At 41.9% G+C, this 21,472-nt stretch overlaps 1 protein-coding gene across 2 annotated transcripts in view; it reads left to right on the top strand.

The window, feature by feature from the left end:
• The window catches only part of Corin (corin, serine peptidase), a 230,059-nt gene that overhangs the window by 58,076 nt on the left and 150,511 nt on the right, over positions 1 to 21,472 (top strand). For both annotated transcript variants that reach the window (XM_008770139.4, NM_182473.2), the window contains exon 3: positions 5,521 to 5,715. In XM_008770139.4, coding sequence (XP_008768361.1) covers positions 5,521 to 5,715 — 195 coding nt within the window. The remainder of the gene's footprint in view (positions 1 to 5,520; positions 5,716 to 21,472) is intronic.

Genomic DNA, 21,472 nt, shown 5'->3' on the forward strand with positions numbered 1-21,472 from the left:
CATTCTGCAAGAGCTCTTTATATTGCTTTAGGTTGACCCCCTGCCCTTAAATATTGCTAGGCATTTCATACTAAGTATATGCAAAATGGTTACAGCAAAATAAACCTCTATAGGTTGGGTTCACAATCTCGTTATCTTTCTTATCAGGCAGAATTGGTTAGACACTAATATGTAATATCATCATCACCACCACCATCATCACCACCACCACCACCACCATCATCATCATCATCAACAACAACAATGACAACAAAAACAAAAACAAAAACAGACTAATTTTTCACTCACTCTACAGGTGATTTGTGGGATGTTGGTGGGCGAGTGTATAACATTCAGGTCTTCCAGGGTCTGCACCAATGGATCAGCTGCTATTCTGAACTTTGTGGCTGTTGCCTAAAACATCTGAAGGTTGTCGTCGTGGCAATTACCTGCCTCTGCCTAGAAGCAACACCTGTTAGTTTTGCTTTTGGCTTTTAACTCGTTGGAAGGCTGTACCCAAGAAGCCAGAGACTGCGATGGTTCCACATTTCTTACTAGAACAGAATAGAATGAAGTTTCTGGTGAACACTGAGGGACAAGCACACATACCACATCCAGGGGTGCTTCCTGAGTTCCACATATGCAACCCTTCCCCTCGTGTTCTTATGGTTTTTGCTTCTGGAGGTTCTGGTTGTATTTACTGCTTTTGCCTTGAGAAAGAGCCTAGGTTTCCCACTTAGATTGTAACAATGACTTCTACTTCTGCTCTGTAATTTTGATCCATTTAAACATCACCTTAAAGATAGATACAGTGATGGTTCCCCTAAGGCCCATTAAAACCATCACAACATGATGTTTCAAACCCTTGGCATGCACTGGCCTTCATGCCTGACATCTGCCAACTTCTGGCCTCTCTTCTAGCTCCCAGTGTGCTAGCCATGTTCCAGCATTTGCTGCTGGGATTTTCTTTGACTTCTGTTCTGTTTAGAACATGTCTTGTTCACTATCACCACCCCTCTTCTTCCCCACAAGAACTTTGCTCCAACCTAGAGAATCTGTAATCCTCCTTAAAGATTTCCAAGCCTGTTTCCCCCTAAGAAATGCTTTCTGACTTTCTCAAGGGGAGCGATGACTGCTCCCCCAGACATAGCCAGCAGAGCATCCTAAGCTTATCATTCTCAAAGCGCGCGATTTATATTTATTTTTCTTGTAGATTTCATGCTTGTTTCACTTAAATAATGTGTGCACATCTTGATGGCAGGAACATGTTACAAAGTCATATGTTCTAATAGAAAAGAACTGTGCGGTTTCTGGCATGTGGAGAATGTGACGCAAATGTGTTATACATAGCCCAAAACACAAAGATAAAAGTACAACATCAAAGGCATCTTCTGCACAGTATAATGATTATCTATCTGTCTGTCTGTCTGTCTGTCTGTCTGTCTGTCTGTCTACCTGTCTGTCCGTCTGTCAGTCCGTCCGTCCACCCATCCATCCATCCATCCATCCATCTATCTATCTATCTATCTATTCATCTGTCAGATATCTATATCTATATCTATATCTATATCTATATCTATATCTATCTATCTATCTATCTATCTATCTATCTATCTATACATATCTATATCAGAGTAAGAAGTGTCATTATGTCTATGCCTGTTCTTGGCAAGTTAGCTATCACACACTTACATTAGTTTCTCTCTAACACTCTGTGGAGTGTATAACAGTTTTGCCTACTGCACAGGCTTACAGTGAGGTCAACTCACCATTTAGAGGGAAGGCACTCGGCAGCCTGTAGCAGTTTCTTACCTTACTTTTGCTCTAACTCATGACCACACCCTTGGTAGCTTTCAGCACACCGCTGTTATCTCAAAATTATGAAGGTCAGAAAACTAAAGTGGGTTTCACTGAGCAAAATTCTTTCTAGAGGGGTAATCCATTTCATTACCTTTTGTAATTTCAAAAAACGTTGTCTCATTGAGTCTTTTATGACTGTTACACGCACCCCCCTTTTGAGAAGGACCCTTGTGAGTATATTAGAATCTGTTGAATAAGCCAGGATAATGCCCCAACTTAAGATCTTTAGTTTAATTGCAGCTGTAATGTCCCTTTGTCGTGCTAGGTATACGGAACCACACAGGCATAGGCTCTGAGAACTGGGATGTACCCATTTCAGACAAAGCATTATTCTGCTGACTTCTGAGCTCTTTCTCCGTATAAAGGATTGTTATGATTTAGCAGCTGTCACTGGAGCTCCAGCTTGCTTCTTAGACCTTGTTACATTGTTTTTATTTCAGAGCCCAGACACTTAGGGGCCATACACCCTTAATGCAGTTTAGCCTCTACTGATAATATAGCTTGAAAGAGTCATACTTTTCTCATTCTGAAAGCTTGGCAAGTGCTTAACTTTTGAAATTTAGCTGCTTTGTGATGCCAAGATACAGGTGACAGTGATTGAAAATGGGAATTCAAAAGTACCTGAGTAGAATTAAGAAAGAAAAGTTCTCTCTTTGCTATTACTGCATGGAAATGGCGTAATACTGCATGGTGGAAGGTGTTGAGCGTGGTGGAAGGTGTTCAGTGTGGTGGAAGGTGTTCAGTGTGGTGGAAGGTGTTCAGTGTGGTGGAAGGTGTTGAGCATGGTGGAAGGTGTTGATCATGGTGGAAGGTGTTGAGCATGGTGGAAGGTGTTGAGCATGGTGGAAGGTGTCCAGTGTGGTGGAAGGTGTTGAGCATGGTGGAAGGTGTTGAGCATGGTGGAAGGTGTTCAGTGTGGTGGAAGGTGTTCAGTGTGGTGGAAGGTGTTCAGTGTGGTGGAAGGTGTTGAGCATGGTGGAAGGTGTTGAGCATGGTGGAAGGTGTTGAGCATGGTGGAAGGTGTTGAGCATGGTGGAAGGTGTTGAGCATGGTGGTAGGTGTTGAGCATGGTGGAAGGTGTTGAGCATGGTGGAAGGTGTTGAGCATGGTGGAAGGTGTTGAGCGTGGTGGAAGGTGTTCAGTGAGGTGGAAGGTGTTGATCATGGTGGAAGGTGTTGAGCATGGTGGAAGGTGTTGAGCATGGTGGAAGGTGTTGAGCGTGGTGGAAGGTGTTCAGTGTGGTGAAAGGTGTTGATCATGGTGGAAGGTGTTGAGCGTGGTGGAAGGTGTTCAGCATGGTGGAAGGTGTTGAGTGTGGTGAAAGGTGTTGATCATGGTGGAAGGTGTTCAGTGTGGTGGAAGGTGTTCAGCATGGTGGTAGGTGTTGAGCGTGGTGGTAGGTGTTCAGCATGGTGGTAGGTGTTGAGCGTGGTGGAAGGTGTTCAGCATGGTGGAAGGTGTTGAGCGTGGTGGAAGGTGTTCAGCATGGTGGAAGGTGTTGAGCGTGGTGGAAGGTGTTCAGCATGGTGGAAGGTGTTCAGTGTGGTGGAAGGTGTTCAGCATGGTGGAAGGTGTTGAGCGTGGTGGTAGGTGTTCAGCATGGTGGAAGGTGTTCAGCAGTCGTCAAACATCTTTCTCTGCATTCTGGCAAATTGCTTTGCCATGCAGACCTAAGGGGCTAGAAGCTGCCTGTTACTTGAAAGCAATGTGTTTTCGAAGTTAGTGTTTTCTACGACTGCCATTCTTTCCTGCTTTTTAGGCTAGGCAGATGCTAGCAGCATGTTCACCACCCTGGGGAGGCTAAAAAATGCAAGCAAGGTTATTAACGAGCACAACGATTATAAGAATATCAAGAACAACTGATGAGGCATTTCATATGGCAAGGAATTGATTGTCGTAGGATTACTCAGAGGTGTCAGTGTAAGGCATTGGTATTTGTATGTTCACAGACTGGCTACCTACTCAGCCCCATTAATAGTAGTGTTACCTGAAAGAAAAAAACCTATGCAGAAATAAGCAAGGAAGGGAGTGATCAACACAGAAAAGGCATCGCAAGCAATATTAAAACATATAAGAAAGTGTCAATAAACTTGGATTATTTAATGGTCACATTCACAGGGAGTCAAACGTAAACTTATGAACTTTTTGCAACGCAACTTATGCATTTCCTGTGACCTGTGGTAGACTCTGAATCATGTGAAGATAGCAAACCATGGTCTCCTTGGTTTCCCCGCGTGCCTGACATTTCCTCACAGCCACGCGTGCTCGAAGACTGTGCAGCCTGCATAAGGCTCGCTTTTGCGCCCAGCATTTTATTGAGAATCCTTTGCCAGGTGAAACTGTTGACCTCAGTTAGCCAGGGATGGCTGTTTTGCTATTTTGATTTGGAGTTAATGTTTTCCTCATGCAGAGCAAACATATTTTCATAGACTGGTAGTAAACATTGCATTTGTATTTCTTTGGTGTTTAATGGTCCTTGGAAATATCTAGAAGAGTGAGAACCAATTAGATCATTCACTGTAAATGGTTTTTAGGAAAAGAGATCTCCCTCGGGTATTTCTAAGGATAGGTCAATATCACATTCGTTTGTTTTTGTTGTTGGGCTTGACGCAGGTGCTACGCTCACAAAGTCAAGTCTACTATTTTGATTGAGTTGAAAATATGTAATCTCTTTCAGGGTCTTAAAAACTCTGCCACAAAACAAACAAGGACATTTTCAATAATCCTACGTTTGGCTCTCTGTTCTGTGAATGACCAGTCAATAATCTGAGTTCATTGGCTCGTTCTTATGTCATCCTTTTATGTTGTTCTGATTAAAGATGAAAGTAATTTATCCTATCCATCTCTTTTGTGCTATAATTGGATTTAATCCTTCTTTTTTTGTTTCTATGACATTTTTGTGGTAAGTATTTGAGTCTGGCTATTTTTATCTATGTCCAAATTTAATCAAATTTGGGAGAAGTGTAGGGCTGAAAGCAAGCCTACCTCCCTGTCTTTAGGGTTAGGGATAAGTTAGAGCCATGTGGAGCATGGGTCCAGGGGCACGCAATTAGAAGACATGGAGAAACAGAGAATGGGACGAGAACACCATTGGGCTCATCATCTTTTATTCCTGGTAGAGCTCCGCCGGGTTAGACATGCCCCACATTCTTTGTGTTCCAGACACAGCTGTAACTGTGCTACTAGAGAAAGTAATGTCTTCCTCAAAGGCTGTCTGACTACGGAACTCAACCTGTGGCTTGAAAACCCCTGTGCCAAACCTCTTTCTCCAAAAGTATTTACAATACAATTCATGACAGTGGCAACATAACAGCTATAAAGTAGTAACTAAAATAATGGTTGGGGGTATATTTACCTTACCATCATAACAGTAGCAAAATTACAGTTATGAGGTAGTAATTAAAATAATGGTTGGGGGTCACCACAATAGGAGGAACTATATTAAAGGGTCAGAGCATTAGGAAGGTCAATAACTGTTGTGAGAGAAGAAACTATCACTAGCCGCTGTCCCCATGACGATGGTGCTTCTAAAAGTAGCTTGGGTCTTATTTTTTAGGTTTGTCTGCATAGGATGACAGAAGGGCAAATAACACTAACATTCCCTTGATGTTTACTTTTAAAAAAAAATAACACATTGAGAAATGTTTCAAATATATCTCTATATGCATTTTTGTCTTTCAGGAACATTAAAGAAGGTTTATTTCAAATCAAATGACAGTGAACCTTTGGTCACTGATGGTGAAGTTCGAGTGCCTGGTGTTATCCATGTAAATAGATATGAGAACACAGGGGCGCCCTCTATGCCCCCCAGCCAATCCATTCCTGCCTGGACACCTAGAGCTCCTTCTCTAGAGGACCAGAGTCACGGAAATACAAGTAAGTCTGGAGTTGCTGACCAAGAATGCCTTTGTGTCTGTCACAACTGATGCTCGAAGGTCACGAGGTGAGAGCCACTCATCCAAAAAGCCTAGTGGAGTGCCCGTCACTGAAGTCTGAAATGGAGCGGCTCTGCAGGCCAGAGTGAGATAGAGCAGGGTAAATGAGTTAACACTTCTGAACCAGAGCCCTTTGTACAAGTTGCTTGACTCACTGTGAGTCTTGTGTCAGAAGTTACTTATTTATTGAGTAAGGGAAGTCACTTTTGTGTTCTCTGGGTCTTGTTAGAGGGATTCCGCATCCGTGCAGGAAGAGGAGAGTGTGACTAAAAACTCACCCCTATTTGCTTTAGAGGTGTGCTTGTCTGGGTCTTGCTTTCTTCTTTTATTAATGGTGACAGTTACCCAATATCTTGGCAGCAACTGCAAACAATCACACCTTCAGGAAAATGCCAAGAACTCCTGCTGGGTGAACTCCAAGGGAGAGTTAGTGTTTCCAGAAAAAGAATTGGGCCAGAGAGAGAAGACAGAATTGGGCGACACCATACGATGGCATGTAACTTAAACCTTAGCTGGCCCCAGACCTTCAATAAAGTTACCCCATTTCCAGAAGGCCTGGTGCAAAGGGTTTGTGTGCAAAGGCATTCTGTTCCAAAAATACAAAAAATATGAAGGCCTTCTGTCATGTTGTCCTGGTGCCCCCTTTTTTTTTATTTCCCTTCAAATTCCCTCCAGCAAGGTGATGTCATGAGAAATGACATAAACCCATCCATCCATGGTCACGTTGCTTCTCTCATTCATGACATCCACGAAAGGAATCACACCTTAGTCCTTAGTCCCAGGCCAGAGTATTGTTTTCATAGGCAGGGAAAAGGGTAAGTTACCTTGGAGCTCTCATGCTGTGGGATTTGTCAGTGCTTGAGAGAAAGCAGAGTTGTTTTGTTTCTCCAGTTCCAGAAGGCCTGCCTGCTTCGATTTCACTATTTCACAGTGTACCGCTGGGTCTTAGGCTTCTCTTACACTCAGTGTTCAGCAGCAATCCGGGTGTAGGCAGGCTTACAACCTGGACAGCAATATTGCAAAGCAGAATTATGCCACCTTGAAATTATTTTCCTAGGGAATTTAAATCCGAGGTCTCATACTTTGCTCAAGCACTTCATTTCTCTGAAGGACAGGCGTTTTCCATCAGAAGTGAAGAAGTCATTTACATCAAACAGCCCAGCCAATGTGGTCGCAGTGACAGCAACTGTTGTTTTCTTCCTCTTAAGTGGATTTGTCTGTAGTTTGAAGGTTCTGTCACTCATTAAGACTCAAATAAGTTTGACAAGCACAGACCCTTGAGAATAAAAAAAACACAGGGTTCTTGCTGCTTAGCTTGGAATTTTGATGGAGCCCTGACATGAGCATTCCCTTCCTCTGGCTGGATATGAACTTATTTTGACACGTAGATGAAATCCAGGTGAAGTCACAGTGATTATGTGAGGAGAGGCTAAAATCCTTTGACGGTTTACCCATCTGCGTTGCTTGTGTGCTTGGCTGCATGTGCTCACCAGGGAGACGCGGAATTCACTGCTGACATTAACTGGAACCATTGGCTACTAGGAGCTTCTATGGGTAACTGGTGGATAGGAAGCTGTGACTCGGGTATGGGGATTCCTGGGCCAGTGCTCTCTCAGTGCCTCTGCTCCTGACAGAATTTATTGTTTATAACACTCAGAGTACTACTGCACACATGTTAGGTTCTGGGAGAATAGAACGAGTCATCAGCTTTTCGTTCTTTTGTTTGTTTCCTTTTGGCTTTAGTGATGGCTGGCTATGCTCTTCTTGATACTACCTGAATGACTAGGTGAAGTGTATCTACTGGAAATACTTAATATATGTTAGTGACATCTGATCACACTTCCCCTGCTTGGTTTTATTTAACCAACGTTAAAATATCATTTGATGTCTTCTTTTCATATTAGCACCTTGCAGAAGAACTGTTTTCCCTCCCTGTGTTATTACTGTGTTCCAACCAAGAGTTTAAATTCCCTGGTATATATAAAAGCTATTTAAGAGTACTTTGATCCCTAAATACTATGGATAGACATTCTACCTGGATTTCCTGGCCAACTCTTATTCAAAGGTAGTTAGAAATGGTCTTGCTCCAAGGGACCATCATATCGTGCCAAGGCTGAGGATTCTCAGGTACAAGGTGTTGATTAGAATATACCGCATAACTGCTACACTGTGGCCACTGGTCTTTCTGCATGGGGGGTAGCTTTGTGTGACAGGCTGTACTTCTGGGCTTTCCTGACCCTCGCTGTGAGCTCCAAAGGCAATGAAGAGAAGGAGGTGACCCACTGTAAATGTTAATGCTGTGTTTCAGCAAGAGATGTGTTTCTGGGTTGTGTGCTATATCTGGGCTTCATTTTATAATGTTTTCTTTTTATGTACACTGTAAGTATTTAAACACATTAAAGGAAAGGGAACAACTGGCTAATAAAAGTCAGGGACCACATAGAGTGTGGTTCACACTAAAGTAGACTATGTTCTGAGACTGTTCTGGTGAAGGGTTGGAAAATGGATTGGTGTCCTGAGAACTTTTCATGTTCTGTTCTCTACTTAGATCTCTTGTAGGCAGCCCTTGCGGGGGGTGGGGGGGCGCGCGGATAAGTGCTTTTAAAAAAGCAAAACCAAACCAAAAGGATCTGTAAGTGGAGTGGGAGTTTGGTGGGAGGAAGGGTAGGGGTGGAAGATGAGTAAGAGACACAGGAGGGAGCTCTGTGGTCAGAATGCATTCTATACAAGGGTCAGATTGGCAAAGAACAAATTAATAAAGACTGTAATTGCTTCCTAAGATATCAACAACATATTAAGTCCACCTTCCTGATGTGTCCAATTCAGCAGTTTTTAATGTATTTATAAAGTTGTGTGGATTATTACTACTACCTAATTTTATTTTATTTATTTATTGGCTGCAAAAACACTCTTTCTATTGCTTCATATTCCCTTTTTGTACAATCCTTAGCTTAAACTAATCTGATTATGCCTCCGTAGGCTTATTCATTTTGAAACCTGCAGGTATGTCAAGCCTACATCTAGCCAAGGATAGCTATGAATGTGCCTCAAAATTCAGAGGTGACTTAGCACATTATGGAATGATTTTTGTAGCTCAGTTGTGTGGCCCTCTGTGTGAGCTTTGTCAATGACAGCGTGGTGTCTAAAAAATGTTCCAAAGTTGGACACATGTGGAAGTGTATCAGACAACAGGTTTCTTTCTCCTAGCATGCTTTCAGGATGCATCCATATCAGGTCCGATGACTTCAGCCCTTTTTTAGTGCTAAGTAATATTCCATCGAATGGCTATGTAATATTTCACCTGTTCATCCTCCCAAGGATAGGTATCTGAGTTGCTCCTGCCTTTTAACACCCGAGAACTACACTGCTATGATTATTGTACAAGCAGTGGCATGGACACATGCTTCCAATTTTCTTTGGGTTATAAGGGAAGTAGAAACATGTTCTTTCTCTAGTTTCCTAATAGTTTTCTGTCTAGTTGTTTAATTCACTGTGGATAGTATGTATTGAAGCCTCCAACTGTCTTGGAAATCATCATCATCATCATCATCATCGTCATCACCGTCATCATCGTCATTGTCATCATCATACCAATTTGCTTTGTTCATTTTCTTGGGTCTGGGTCTTGGCATGCATCTGAATGATCTAAGAATTCCATGTAAAAATTATATATTTTCCTTTAAAGTGTTATAAAATAAGTATCACGTGGCAAAGTAAAATGTAACAGTCACCACTATGGTGTTTCAGTGCTTGCTTGAGTTCCTATACATGATTATATCACTGCTTACATAGCTATATTGCTTGATCATCTGATAGCTATAAGAAAGGAATGATGCACACTTGGTCTTCTTCTCTATTGCAGACCAAACATGTTTCCGAAGGTTGCCTTTGTAATGGCTCAAACAAAGAAAAATGGCCATACACTCACTTCGCCAAGATCAGTGTGGTAGACGCTTCCTGAGTATTTAACTTATGTTACCGCACCCAACTTGGTATTTAGGTTATTTTAGCAGACAGAAGACATATTAATTAATAACTAAGTAATTTAAAAATTTTAAATTTCAATTATATATTTCATAACATCCAGAAATGGGCTTTTATCTGCATGCCCATGCAACTTTCTTCATGTGAAAAATGTTGTATATTAAATGACAACTTTTCAGCGTGAGGACAGAGGCATCAAACCCCAGACCCAGTTATCTGTGTCAGGTTTCCTGAAACGCTGATGCTCTATGGCAGAATTCTTAATGCTTTTTGCCAAGGACTCCTTTGGCAATCTGGAGAAGGCAAACACCTTTCCAGAATAATTGTTTGATCCTAAAGTAAATAACACAGAGTTAAAATAATTAGGGTAATAATTCAATGTAATCACTAACATGTTAGAAATGTAAAACACATTAAATTGTCAAATCCCTGCTTATTTATTAACACATTAAATAGTGATTACTAGCAATTGGTCAAAAGCCAAAATTTTCTAACGGGATGAAACATAAATAGTGTCTGGGAATGTCTGCAGCATCTCTATGCTGATTCATTAGTATCTATGATTTATGTATTGTTTTCTGTATTTGTTGCTCATGTTGGTAAATGAATTACTCAAAATTTCAATCAGAGATTCTAGGACAGAGATGCTATTTTTCTCTTAGACAGTTCATAGAGAGCCCAAATTCTTTGTCTGACTGCTAAGGTCTGCATTTTAATGAAGGAAGGATGCTTCATCTAGAGGAAAGTAATCTGTGGTGTTTAGCTAGCCTCCCGGCTCCTTGGGTTTTCGGGTTACTTACAAAGTTGCTATAGTCATGACCCATGAACATCTACTCTTAAGTATTCCATTGAGTACCAGGATTGCATCCAAATGGCCAGTTGTTGAGTTTGACCAGGCCCCCTTCTACAGATTAAATCAAATTATCCAGGCTAAAAGTAAAGTTGGGAGATTTCGACATGACCAGTATAAGCATCTCACTATGAACAAGTAAATTGCTATGCCAGTTGTGGGATGCTCACGTGGGAGCCAGGTTTCTGGTGAAGACTTGGACAGCTACCGAGAGAGAAGGAAATGCTTCCCAGAGCTCCTTTCTTCCCTACCCTGTCTTTTCATGTTTTCTCTGGGATGTATCAGATTTCCCAGACAGCAAACATAATCTGATGAGCAGTGCTAGGCTTTGGACGAGGTAAGGGAACAGTATCTGTGCCACCTTTTAAATATCATCACCATCATCATCATCATCATTATCACCACCACCACCACCACCACCACCACCACCACCACCACCACCACCACCACCACCACCACCACCGTTTCTGGGATCGTCCTTCAACCTTTCTCCTAAGCAAATCCTGATCTATCCCCCATGTAACAGGTACCCCTAAAGGTAATGTTCCCAGGGCTGATAGTTAGAGCAAACAAGAACCAGATAAGTCATGCTGAAAAGATTTGTGGCTCAAATGTGTCCTCTCCAGATCCACCATCACTTCCCCTTTAGGAAGAACAGCCCAATAACCTAGATTCGATTAGAACATAAAACATGCCATCAGCAGGGCTAAAACAATCCCGGCTAACCTCAAAGCAGGAAGTGACCCTTTAGAAACCAAAGGCTCAGATACCAAGTGAAAACTCAGCCCAAGCTGAGCAATGTGATTCCCTACGTGCGTTACCATGTGGTTCTGAAAGAAAGTGGATACTGTGCATGATTTTTGGCCCCAATCATTCGATTTGCTGACTATCTCAGGGATTTGGGAAGCCTCATCAATGGGAGTCTGCTTGCTGTTACTTGTGTCTTTGGAGAATAACCCTGTCTATACAGCTGTAGTGGAAATGAGTACGGTGGTGAATTTTCCAAACGCAAAGCTTTCTGTCTGTCCACACTTGGTGCAAACCATTCCTCATGCTTTTGTGTTGGCGCGTATTATTCCTTCTCACCGCTCAGCAGCATTCGCCTCATATTTGCGCGTGGTGTTTGAGTTGAACAGATTCTGAACATGTGTTTATAATTATGTTAATTATGAAAACCTCTTCTGATGACTATGTCCACTTCCAAGTTTTATAAGATTTTTCACATATATATATTATACAATTTTAATGTTATAATAAAACACCCTATTTCCTCCAGATTAAGTTTTAATTATAATTATAAAATATATTTTAGTTTAAGGCTATATTCTATAGCTTCCATATTTTCATTACATCAAACTTATATCCCTTTTATCACAGACTTGCCTGTTCTTCTCTTCATTTGCTGCATTTCTGTGAAGGTTTCCGTAATACTTGGTTTCCTACTGGAGCACTTTCTACATGGGCTACTCCACTATTGCAACAACTGTTGGCTAAAACTTTTGGTACCTATGATGTCTTATGATGTCTTATCATAAAACAGCTCCTTTCAAATCGGGTAGTCTCAGGAAGGACTGGCAGAACGTTCCCTTTTGTGTAAGTTATGGAATGGTGGATGACCTTCATCATTCCGATCAGTTGATGTGTTTCTGACCTGACTTCATTTTGCTGTACTGCAGGGAACAGACTCTAAGGCTTCTTCTAATTTCTGTCTAATTGGGTCATAGGTGAGGACTTGCAACCCATTTCCTCCTCAAAGCAAAGTCCTGGCTATGAAGTATGAGGAAAAGCTGTTGTCATATTATCTGAGTTTCTTTTTGTGACTGACATTTATGTATGTGTATGTATGTATGTATGTATGTATGTACGAATGATACATACCAGGCATCTTTTAACAACTTTCAACAGGTCTAATACAATATCAGTACCTATATCATAGTGTTGTACAATTGGTCTACCACATTCATTCTTCCTGTCTGCAAATATTTTCTCTTACTTCATAGGGGCCACTTTGTAATGTTGACTGTTTCCATTTCTGTGTAGAAAGCTCTTAGCTTGACGGGACACCGTTTGTCTGTCTTGTGTTCTCTGCATGTTGGATAATATATTTTTAAAGTCATTGCTCAGGCCTATGCCATTGTAGTTTGTTCTTGAGTCTTCATACAGTTCCAAATTTTACCTTTAAGTTTTTGATCCATTTTGAATTGGTTTTTGAATATGGTGTGAGAACAGGATCCATTTTAATGAGTCAGTATGTCAGTATCCATTTTTCTAAACATAGTTGAAGAGATCATCTTACATCTACAGATTCTTGGCATCTTTATAAAAAGTAACTGATGACGCATATGTGGATTTGTTTCTGAGTCTCCAGTCCGTTCCAGGAATGAAAGAGATAGTCTAGATTGGATTAATTGAGAGAGATCACACCCATGTATGCGGTGCTGTTCCCTGGTATGGGGTTCCAGCTAGTGGAGAACCAGCATTCATCTCTGTGTGCTCCTGGCTGAAAATGCAAAGTGCCCAACTGCCTCAGGCTTCTGCTGCAGTGACAGCTGCCCCTCCCCCAACACACCGTCCCCCAACACAGCCCCCGATGGATGTAAGATGAGATAAACCCTTCTTCCCTCAAGTTGCTTCTGAGGCATTTAGCCACAGCACATAGAAAAATAACTATTACCTTTGCTTTAAGAGATATCTCTCAGCTTTGTTTGTTTGTTTTGTTGTTGTTTTGTTTTTATTACTGTTATTCCTTTTACAATCCAGTCATTGCCTCCTCTGGGTCTGCCCTCCCACAGTTCTTCATCCTATTCCTCCTCCCCCCAGACCTCAGACCAGCTCCTGTACACTGCCTGGTTGTTGGTTCAATGTCTGAGAAATCTCAGGGGTCCAGGGTAGTTGAGGCTGCTGGTCTTCCTTTGGGGTCACCCTCTTCCTCAGTTCCTTCCAGACTTTCTGTAATTCAACTACAGAGTCTCTGACTTCAGTCCATTGGTTGGGTGTAAGTACCTGCATCTGTCTGAGTCAGCTGCTTGTTGGGCCTCTCAGAAGGCAGCTATGCTAGGCTCCTGTCTGTAAGTACAACATAGCATCAGTAATAGTGTCAGGCCTTGGAGGCTCCCTTGAGCTAGATTCCAATTTGGACGGGTCACTGGACCTCCTTTCCCTCAGGCTCTTCTCCATTTTTGTCCTTGCAATTCTTTCAGACAGGAACAATTTTGGGTCAGAATTTTTGACTGTGTGATGGCAACCCCATCCCTCCTCTTGATGCCCTGTCTTTTTCCCGGAGGTGGACTCTACAAGTTCCTTCTCCCCATTGTTGGCCATTTCATCTAATATCCTTCCTTCTGAGTCCAGAAATTCTCTTACCTCCCAGGTCTCTGGTACTTTCTAGAGGATCTTCCCACCTCCCCCCACCCCAAAAGTTTGCATATTTCCATTCTTTCCGGTAGCCCTCAGGGGTTATCTCCTGTCTCCCCCACGCCCCCAGACCTGATCAAGTTTATCTTTTCCCCTTCCCCTCCCCTCTCCCACTCAGATCCCTCCCTCCCTCTGCCTCCAGGGATTTTTTTCCTTCCCAAGTGGCATTGAAGCATTCTCATTTAGGCCCTTCTGCTTGTTAACTTCCTTGAGTTCTGTGGATTGTATCCTAGGTATTCTGTACTTAACCTCCAAAAACCAAATCACCCTGTTTAAAAACTGGGGTATAGAGCTAAACAGAGAATTCACAACAGAGGAATCTTAAATGGCTAAGAAACAATTAAAGAGATGTTCAAAGTCCTTAGTCATCAGGGAAATGCAAATCAAAACAACCCTGAGATTCCACATTATACCGATCAGAATGGCTAAGATCAAAACTCAATGGCAGCACTTGTTGACGAGGATGTGGAGAAAGAGGAACACTCCTACATTGCTGGTGAGATTGCAAGCTGGTACAAATACTCTGGAAATCAGTCTGGAGGTTTCTCAGAAAGCTGGAAACAGAACTACCTGAGGACCCAACCATACCACCCTTGGGCAAGATTCCCCACGATACCACAGGGGCACATGCTCCACTATGCTTATAGCAGCCTTATCTGCCCGAAGCTGGAAACAACCCATATGTCCCACAAGGGAAGAATGGATACAGAAAATGTGGTTCATTTACTCGATGGAATAATATTCAGCTGTTAAGAAGGAGGACAACGTGAGTTTTGTAGGCAAGTGGATGGAACCAGAAAATATCATCTGAGTGAAGTAACTCAGACCCAAAAGGACGTGCATGGTCTTTCTCAACTTAGTAAGTGGTCTGTTTCTCAGGCCAAGAGCTTTTACCTAAGTCCAAGAGTTTACAGAGCCTCCTACTCTCTTCACTCAGTCCTGTTCTTTGTGTTCCGTTGTCCTCAGGGTGCTCTGTGGCACTCTGTGTACTGTGTTTATCTCTTCATATTTCTCCCTCTCTTGAATTTGATTCAAATAGCCTTTACTCTTGAGATCTCCTGCTGAAGCCAACTAGAATGACAAAGGGTGTAGCTTTGTAGAAACAGGAGAGAGACACTCCCCTCTCAACTACAGAGATACTGTCTAGTCAGTAGTTGAAGACAGAAGTAGATCTTAAGAAAGGAATAGCATGGGGCCACTTCCCACACTGTCAAGACTCAAGTGAACGGGTTATTGAAAACAACAGCAGCAGTGTCAGTCAGCTGCAGCAAGGCCATTGTGTCTCAGATGTCCTGGCTTTCTATAACTACTTGGCTATCATTCGATAAAGAAGTCTTTTGAATCCAAGAGTTTTTCCAATTTAGCCTCATCTTACATTCATTGAATAATTATTGAGTATACCCCCAGTGACATTCTAGCGAAGAATTCATCCCTCCAATGTGGGAGGGTAATGGGAATAAGTCACTAAGGGACCTTCATTTGGTTGACTTTCGTTTCTTTGCCATGCGTGCAGTGGAAAATCTACTTTGAGTTGGGAAATTTTTCTCCTGCTCTGGCAGAGTGCAATACTATGTTCTCCTGTGATTCTGGGCAGTGGCGAAACCTGAGCTCCCAGTCAGCCACCTATTCACACAGGTAAGCAACTGGTGCTGGCTCCATACTGCTACATTACACATAACAAATACATTTGACTAAATGAACTTTTGTTTTTGTACTGACAGGGATCCCTAGGCTCTCACATAGGTCAAACAAACACTCAACCACGGAACAATTCCCTAGCCCTCTTTTAATATTTTTTTCATGTTACTTTGAGACAGGATTTCACTAAGTCGTGCAGGCTTGCCCTGAGCTCATTTTGTAGTCCATGTGGGCCTTGAACGTGTGTTTCTCTTGCTACCAACACCTTGGTAGCTAGGGTTACAATCTGTGCCAACATGCCTGGCTGATAGTCGGCAATTTTCAATGCACTTATCGGAACCTAACATCATGAAGGCCAGGTCCATCTATATTTGTTAATGCTATAATGAAGATAATACCCGACATATTGTGAAAAGATGCAGGGGCACTTTACATGGGGTGCTCCTGGAGTATGTTTGCTGTCTGGAAAGGTTAGCTCTCTGAATCAGACCACTGCTGTGGCACTTTACCCTCCAGGGCCAGCCTAGGTGCTATGACTCAGCCAATGGCAAGAAGGGAAGTGCTCCCTTTTGATGATCTCATTTAATGATTATGATTCCTCAGAAAATAATATAAAGTGGTGACAATTTAAGTATCTTATAGAAACAATGAAGACAGGGAACAGAAAGAAGAATGAGTGAAAATATAACTTCAGAGAAAATCAAAGAGCTGGATCATATTGTTCCTTTTGGCTTCTGAATCTTACATTTTCCCCAGCTTGAATATTCTGGGATATTTCTTTTTTTTTAATTGGATATTTTTTATTTACATTTCAAATGTTATTCCCTTTCCAGGTTTCCTGTCCATAAACTTCCTCCCCTAACCCCTCTCCCTTCCTCTATAAGGCTGTTCCCCCTCCCCACCCACCCCACCTTCCGGCCTCCCTGCCCTGACATTCCCCTGCAATGGAGGGGTCCAGCCTTGGCAGGGCCAAGGGCTTCTCCTTCTGGGATATTTCTTAAAGGAGGAACTTACTTTCAAAACTGTCAGTTCTGATACTAATCAGAGTTTCTCCAAATATTAATTAAGTTCATTTGTGAGTAGCGAAGCCAGGCTACGGGAATATGCTTGCCGTTGTGAACTGTGTGTATTCCAAGAAGTGGAGGCGAGTGGAAGCTTTGGTTAGGTGGAACAGGGATTGCACACTTTGCAATAATAATCCTTGACTACAGTAGTTAGTTATACAAGGGTGACTATGAAGAGTATCAGTCCAGGATGAAAGAAATGGCTGCCCCATAGATGTTCCTGTAGATACAGTTTTGTGCGAGTTTGCAGTGGCTCTTGTGCAAGGCTGTGGTCCTTCCAGTCTTTTGTGATGGTTACTCTTGCCAGGTTTTATTTAATCAATAAGAGATAAGAGGTCTTGGTGGATACATCCAGGATTAATTTATTACATAATTGTTAGGGCTAGCAGAGAGACTCCATTTGACTCTGACTAACAATAGTCCTCAGTTCATTTTTAGTAAGAATAGGGTGGTTGTGGGTAAGCATCTCTCTCTAGGGAGGTACGTCCCTTATTTGGTTTCTTCTGAGCAACAGAATCATGGGCATGTGTCTCATTGTATAGGCCAGGAAGTGTGTATTTGTTTTGTGTCTCCTCTCCCACCAGACCACAACTTTACAAAGGCAGGGGCTTTGCTCACTTCTTACTATTTTCTTTGTGGCTTGAAAAGTGCTTGACACACACTAGGAGTTCAATAGAGATTGGTCATGTGAGGAGAGAGACCTCTGTGGAACTCAAACCAATGGTATGTGGGGCTCTTCAGAACGGATATAAATTAGGTGAGAAGATGCTGAAGATGCTTGGTGAGGAGGCAGCTGCTTCTGGAAGGGCCTTTGAGCAGGGAGTGAGGTAGATGGGCCTTGCCGTTTGCCAGCTGTGTAGACTGTCAGGGAAAGGACTCCACCTTGTTTCCTCAGCTGTGAATCTGAGATAACAAGCTGTAGGCAGAGCAAATGAACTAATAATGCGTGAGACTGGATTGAGGACAATGCCCTGAAGGGCTATGGTTGCTCGGTCAATACTGAGCACAAAAATACACAGATGGGAGCGAACTTGAGAATGTTCACAGCCATGTCACCACACAAAGGACCGCATGGGAAGTAGCATCCAAATTAACACCAGACTTTATGAGAGGAGCCAGGGTTGGAAAGAAGGCCAACTCTGTCACGACTTTCTCCCCAAACCACTGAGCAAGGCTGTGTACAAAGAGCTTTGCTTCTTGATCTCACAGATCCACAGGCTCTGGAGACAGGGCAAACAAAAGTAGGGCCATTGCCAGGGGGACCTATGAGGTAAAACCGTGCTTAAAATAATACATTTTGGGCAAATTAAGGCAAACTAATGTCTCGGGTATAATTTTCTCTCCTGGTGTGATGTTCAGACTAGTTATTCTTTAATTAAATGCAATTGTACCAAGGCAAACAGAAGCTCCACCCATGTTTCCCTGATACGATAGTAGACAGTAGATAGCAAAATTCTAAAGAAAACAGATTTTTAACTTTTTAAAAATTTGAACAGCTCTTGCCTTGGTGGTTTTGTTACAACTATTTTTTTTATTTAAAAAACCAGATTTTATTTAATTTTAACAAGTATTTAAAAGAAAGCTCTGTTGAAATAAATAGGAGTCAAAATCAAACACACCATTTACTATGTTGCATCGATCAAAAATGAGCCCATTTGGGCTTACAGATGATAAAGAATACTACTGGTAAAATGGGAAGACGGAGTGTCAAATGTCTAGGAAATGAATCTGGGTATTTTCCTCCCATAAACTCTTAAATTTCTTCTCTAGACAAGACAGTCTATGAATATCACCATTTAAAAATTTATTTTTACTCTTTTTAAGAGTCATTTATTTTGTCTTATACATATAAATATTTTGCCTGCATGTATGTCTGTGTATCATATGTTTATCTGGCGTTTGTGGAGATCAGAAGTATAGGATCCCGTGGAACTGGATTTACAGATGGTTAGGAGCCACCATGTGGGTGCTGGGAATTGAATCCCTGGTTTTCTTGGAAGAGCAGCTCATGTTCCTAACCTCTGAGCCATGTCTCCAGACCAGAGAAACATCATTTCAAGGTTAGTTACTCAGAACCTTGAATTGCCTTTGTGCGTTTAGACTAATTAACCACCATCTGTGCTAGTTTAGACTACTTAACCTTTTACTCTTGCTCTGCATTTAAAATACTCACATTCAGATGAATTCTGACTCTCCCTAATTCCTGAGTCCCGGATTTCTGACAAAACAGCGCTTATAATTTGCAAGCTACAAGGGAAATTTCTACAGAAGACCAACCTTTAGTCTCTAAGTCTGGCACTAGAATCCTAGTGTCTAAATCAATGAGATAGGATCAGGGACAAACCCAATCTCATCTAGAAAACTGCTCTGTTGGGCTGTGGAGGCAAAACTCCCGAATCATGAGCATAGCTGCCAGGTGCACAGTGCTCTCACAGTTTAGCGTTCTCTTGAGTGGAAGCTCTCTGTTAGTCAGTGCACACTCTGACAGCTGTTACTGGTTCATGGCTAACAGAAACAGTGCTTTAGAATGAAGGCCCCAGTGAGACTCAACATTTCACTAGGAACACATTTGAGCCTGAGCTAGTTTTCTTCCTTCGTGATCCAATTTTCTGTTCCCCTTCCCAGATTTGTACTTGATGAAACTTCTTCAATACGAAATACACTAATCAATTAACGATGTCTATAAGGAACACTAAGGCCAATTATGTCCTCTGTATTTTGTATGTGCTTGAGTGCGTCAATCCTGACCTCTAATTTCCATGAGACTCACTACTAAGTTGGCAGGAAAGAAAAATAGCTTGTCCCCACCCTGTGAAAAGCAAGTTTGATGTTGTAGTAGCTTAAATGAGACCCCTTTCAAAAGGCTGGTCCACATCCCCACAGAGAAACGACTTTTCATGGTGCACAGCATGTAATTGGCTTAGGAAATCAATTTCTGCTGGGGAGAATGGGTACATATACAATACGTGTTTCAAAGACAATGGATTATTCTAGGAAGAAGTCATATTTGACCCACATGTTGAAGCAGGAGGGACAATACGCAATAGACACCATTGTGTGCATGTGAAAGAGTTGAAGTTAATATCCTTAGAACATAATTCCCTTTTATATTTGTTGGCCATGAGTGGATTCTTAGCTAGGTCTGTTGAGTGTTCTTGCCCAACCTTAAGTTTTATAATCTTCTCTTGTCACTTGTGATTATAAAGCAGTCTCCATGGTCATTGTACCAGCCAGCACTGTCCTTGTGTGCTTCTGTAAGTCACCTTTTAATCTTTCTGTCTGCCTATTGTCTATCTACCCATTATCATTCTAAGTACATATGTATGGACGCTGTGCCTTCTTCATTTGTAATGAGAAAATTTGTGCTATAGTGTTAGGCTTGACTTTTTGATGAAATGGTGCTTTGGAAAATTAGTTAGGGATATAAGAAATTGTTCTTTATGTCTACGTAAATTATTTGAGATTTTTAAAGATTTATAGTCATAATTCATCACTACCATAGAATTCTGCAGAGAGTACCACCAACACAAAGGTCCTTACTAGATGTGACCCCACACTACCTCCAGAGCGTCCAGAAACATGAGGCAAAGTAGACTTCTCTCTTTGTAACATACTCTATGGTATGCTGGTATCAGCAACAGGAGATGGTCTGACAGATACACCGACATTGTTACATATTCTTTTTAGCTGTTTCCTCCCTTAGGACATTAGTAATTAGTTTTTGGAAACTGCTTTTAATATATTAACTCTGATGCGCCTCCAGGTAGAAGCTACTCAGAAGTCTAGAAGTTGGTCTTCATGGCTGTCCTGGAAGGACGGTGTTAGTCTTCTGAAATTGAGTTTCCTCAGACTGGGTTGTGGAAGGGAGATAGCTGTGGCCCAGGAGATATGGTTGCTTCTTCTGGTTCTCAGCACCAAGCTGGTTCTCAACAAATGATGAGTGTCTAGATTTCCTCTAAGTCATTTCATCTTTTGATGGAGAAACATTTACTGTCAGCTCGTTCACAGGAACTTCACCAGAGCTTCGTGCACACAGAGGTGGTTCTGTCTTCCTGTTCTTCCAACCTGCAGTGGTTTGTTTTCCACATTAAAGTGTTTAACTTTCATCCCAAGTAGCTTGAGTGACATATTCATGAAACCTGTCCAGAATGTCCCATCTCAGCTCTGTGTGTGTGTGTGTGTGTGTGTGTGTGTGTGTGTTTCTATTCTAGTATCTATTGGAACATTTCCTTGTTCTGCCAGTTCTTCATTCTCATTTTGTAGTTTGAAGAAAAGGAGGCACATGAAAGTGTCACGGCTTTCACTTCTTTGTCATGTTTACATTGAGGTTCTGTGTACAGAGACATCTACTTCCAGCTGCCTTCAAAAATGGAAACCGCATTGTACCACTGCGCTCAGCACGGTTGAGTGGTCAGTGAATATCCTCTAAAAATGGACGGTGGTATCTTTTGAAGAAGTATAGGGGTCTTTGATCAGATAACTACAGTCTGTTCATTTCAGGGAAGGGTTTCTGATAGGTGTTCAGAGTAACTGGAAGAAGAGTAGGATGAGAAGTGTGCTTAGAAGGAAATAGGAGGGAATTCAAAGTAGACTCCGAGCTGTGTCTGAAAGAGTGGGTGGCTCCACTAGGGGACATTCATCTTCTGTTACAGATGGAAGGCTGGCTTTGGTCATCTTACTAAACTGCAGGCTTCTCTGTCAACACCAGTTTTGTTAATGTGAATTTAACCTTATGTGTTGAGAGAACA

The sequence above is a fragment of the Rattus norvegicus genome, chromosome 14 (genome assembly GCF_036323735.1).
Source record: "Rattus norvegicus strain BN/NHsdMcwi chromosome 14, GRCr8, whole genome shotgun sequence".
Classification (NCBI taxonomy): Eukaryota; Metazoa; Chordata; class Mammalia; order Rodentia; family Muridae; genus Rattus; species Rattus norvegicus.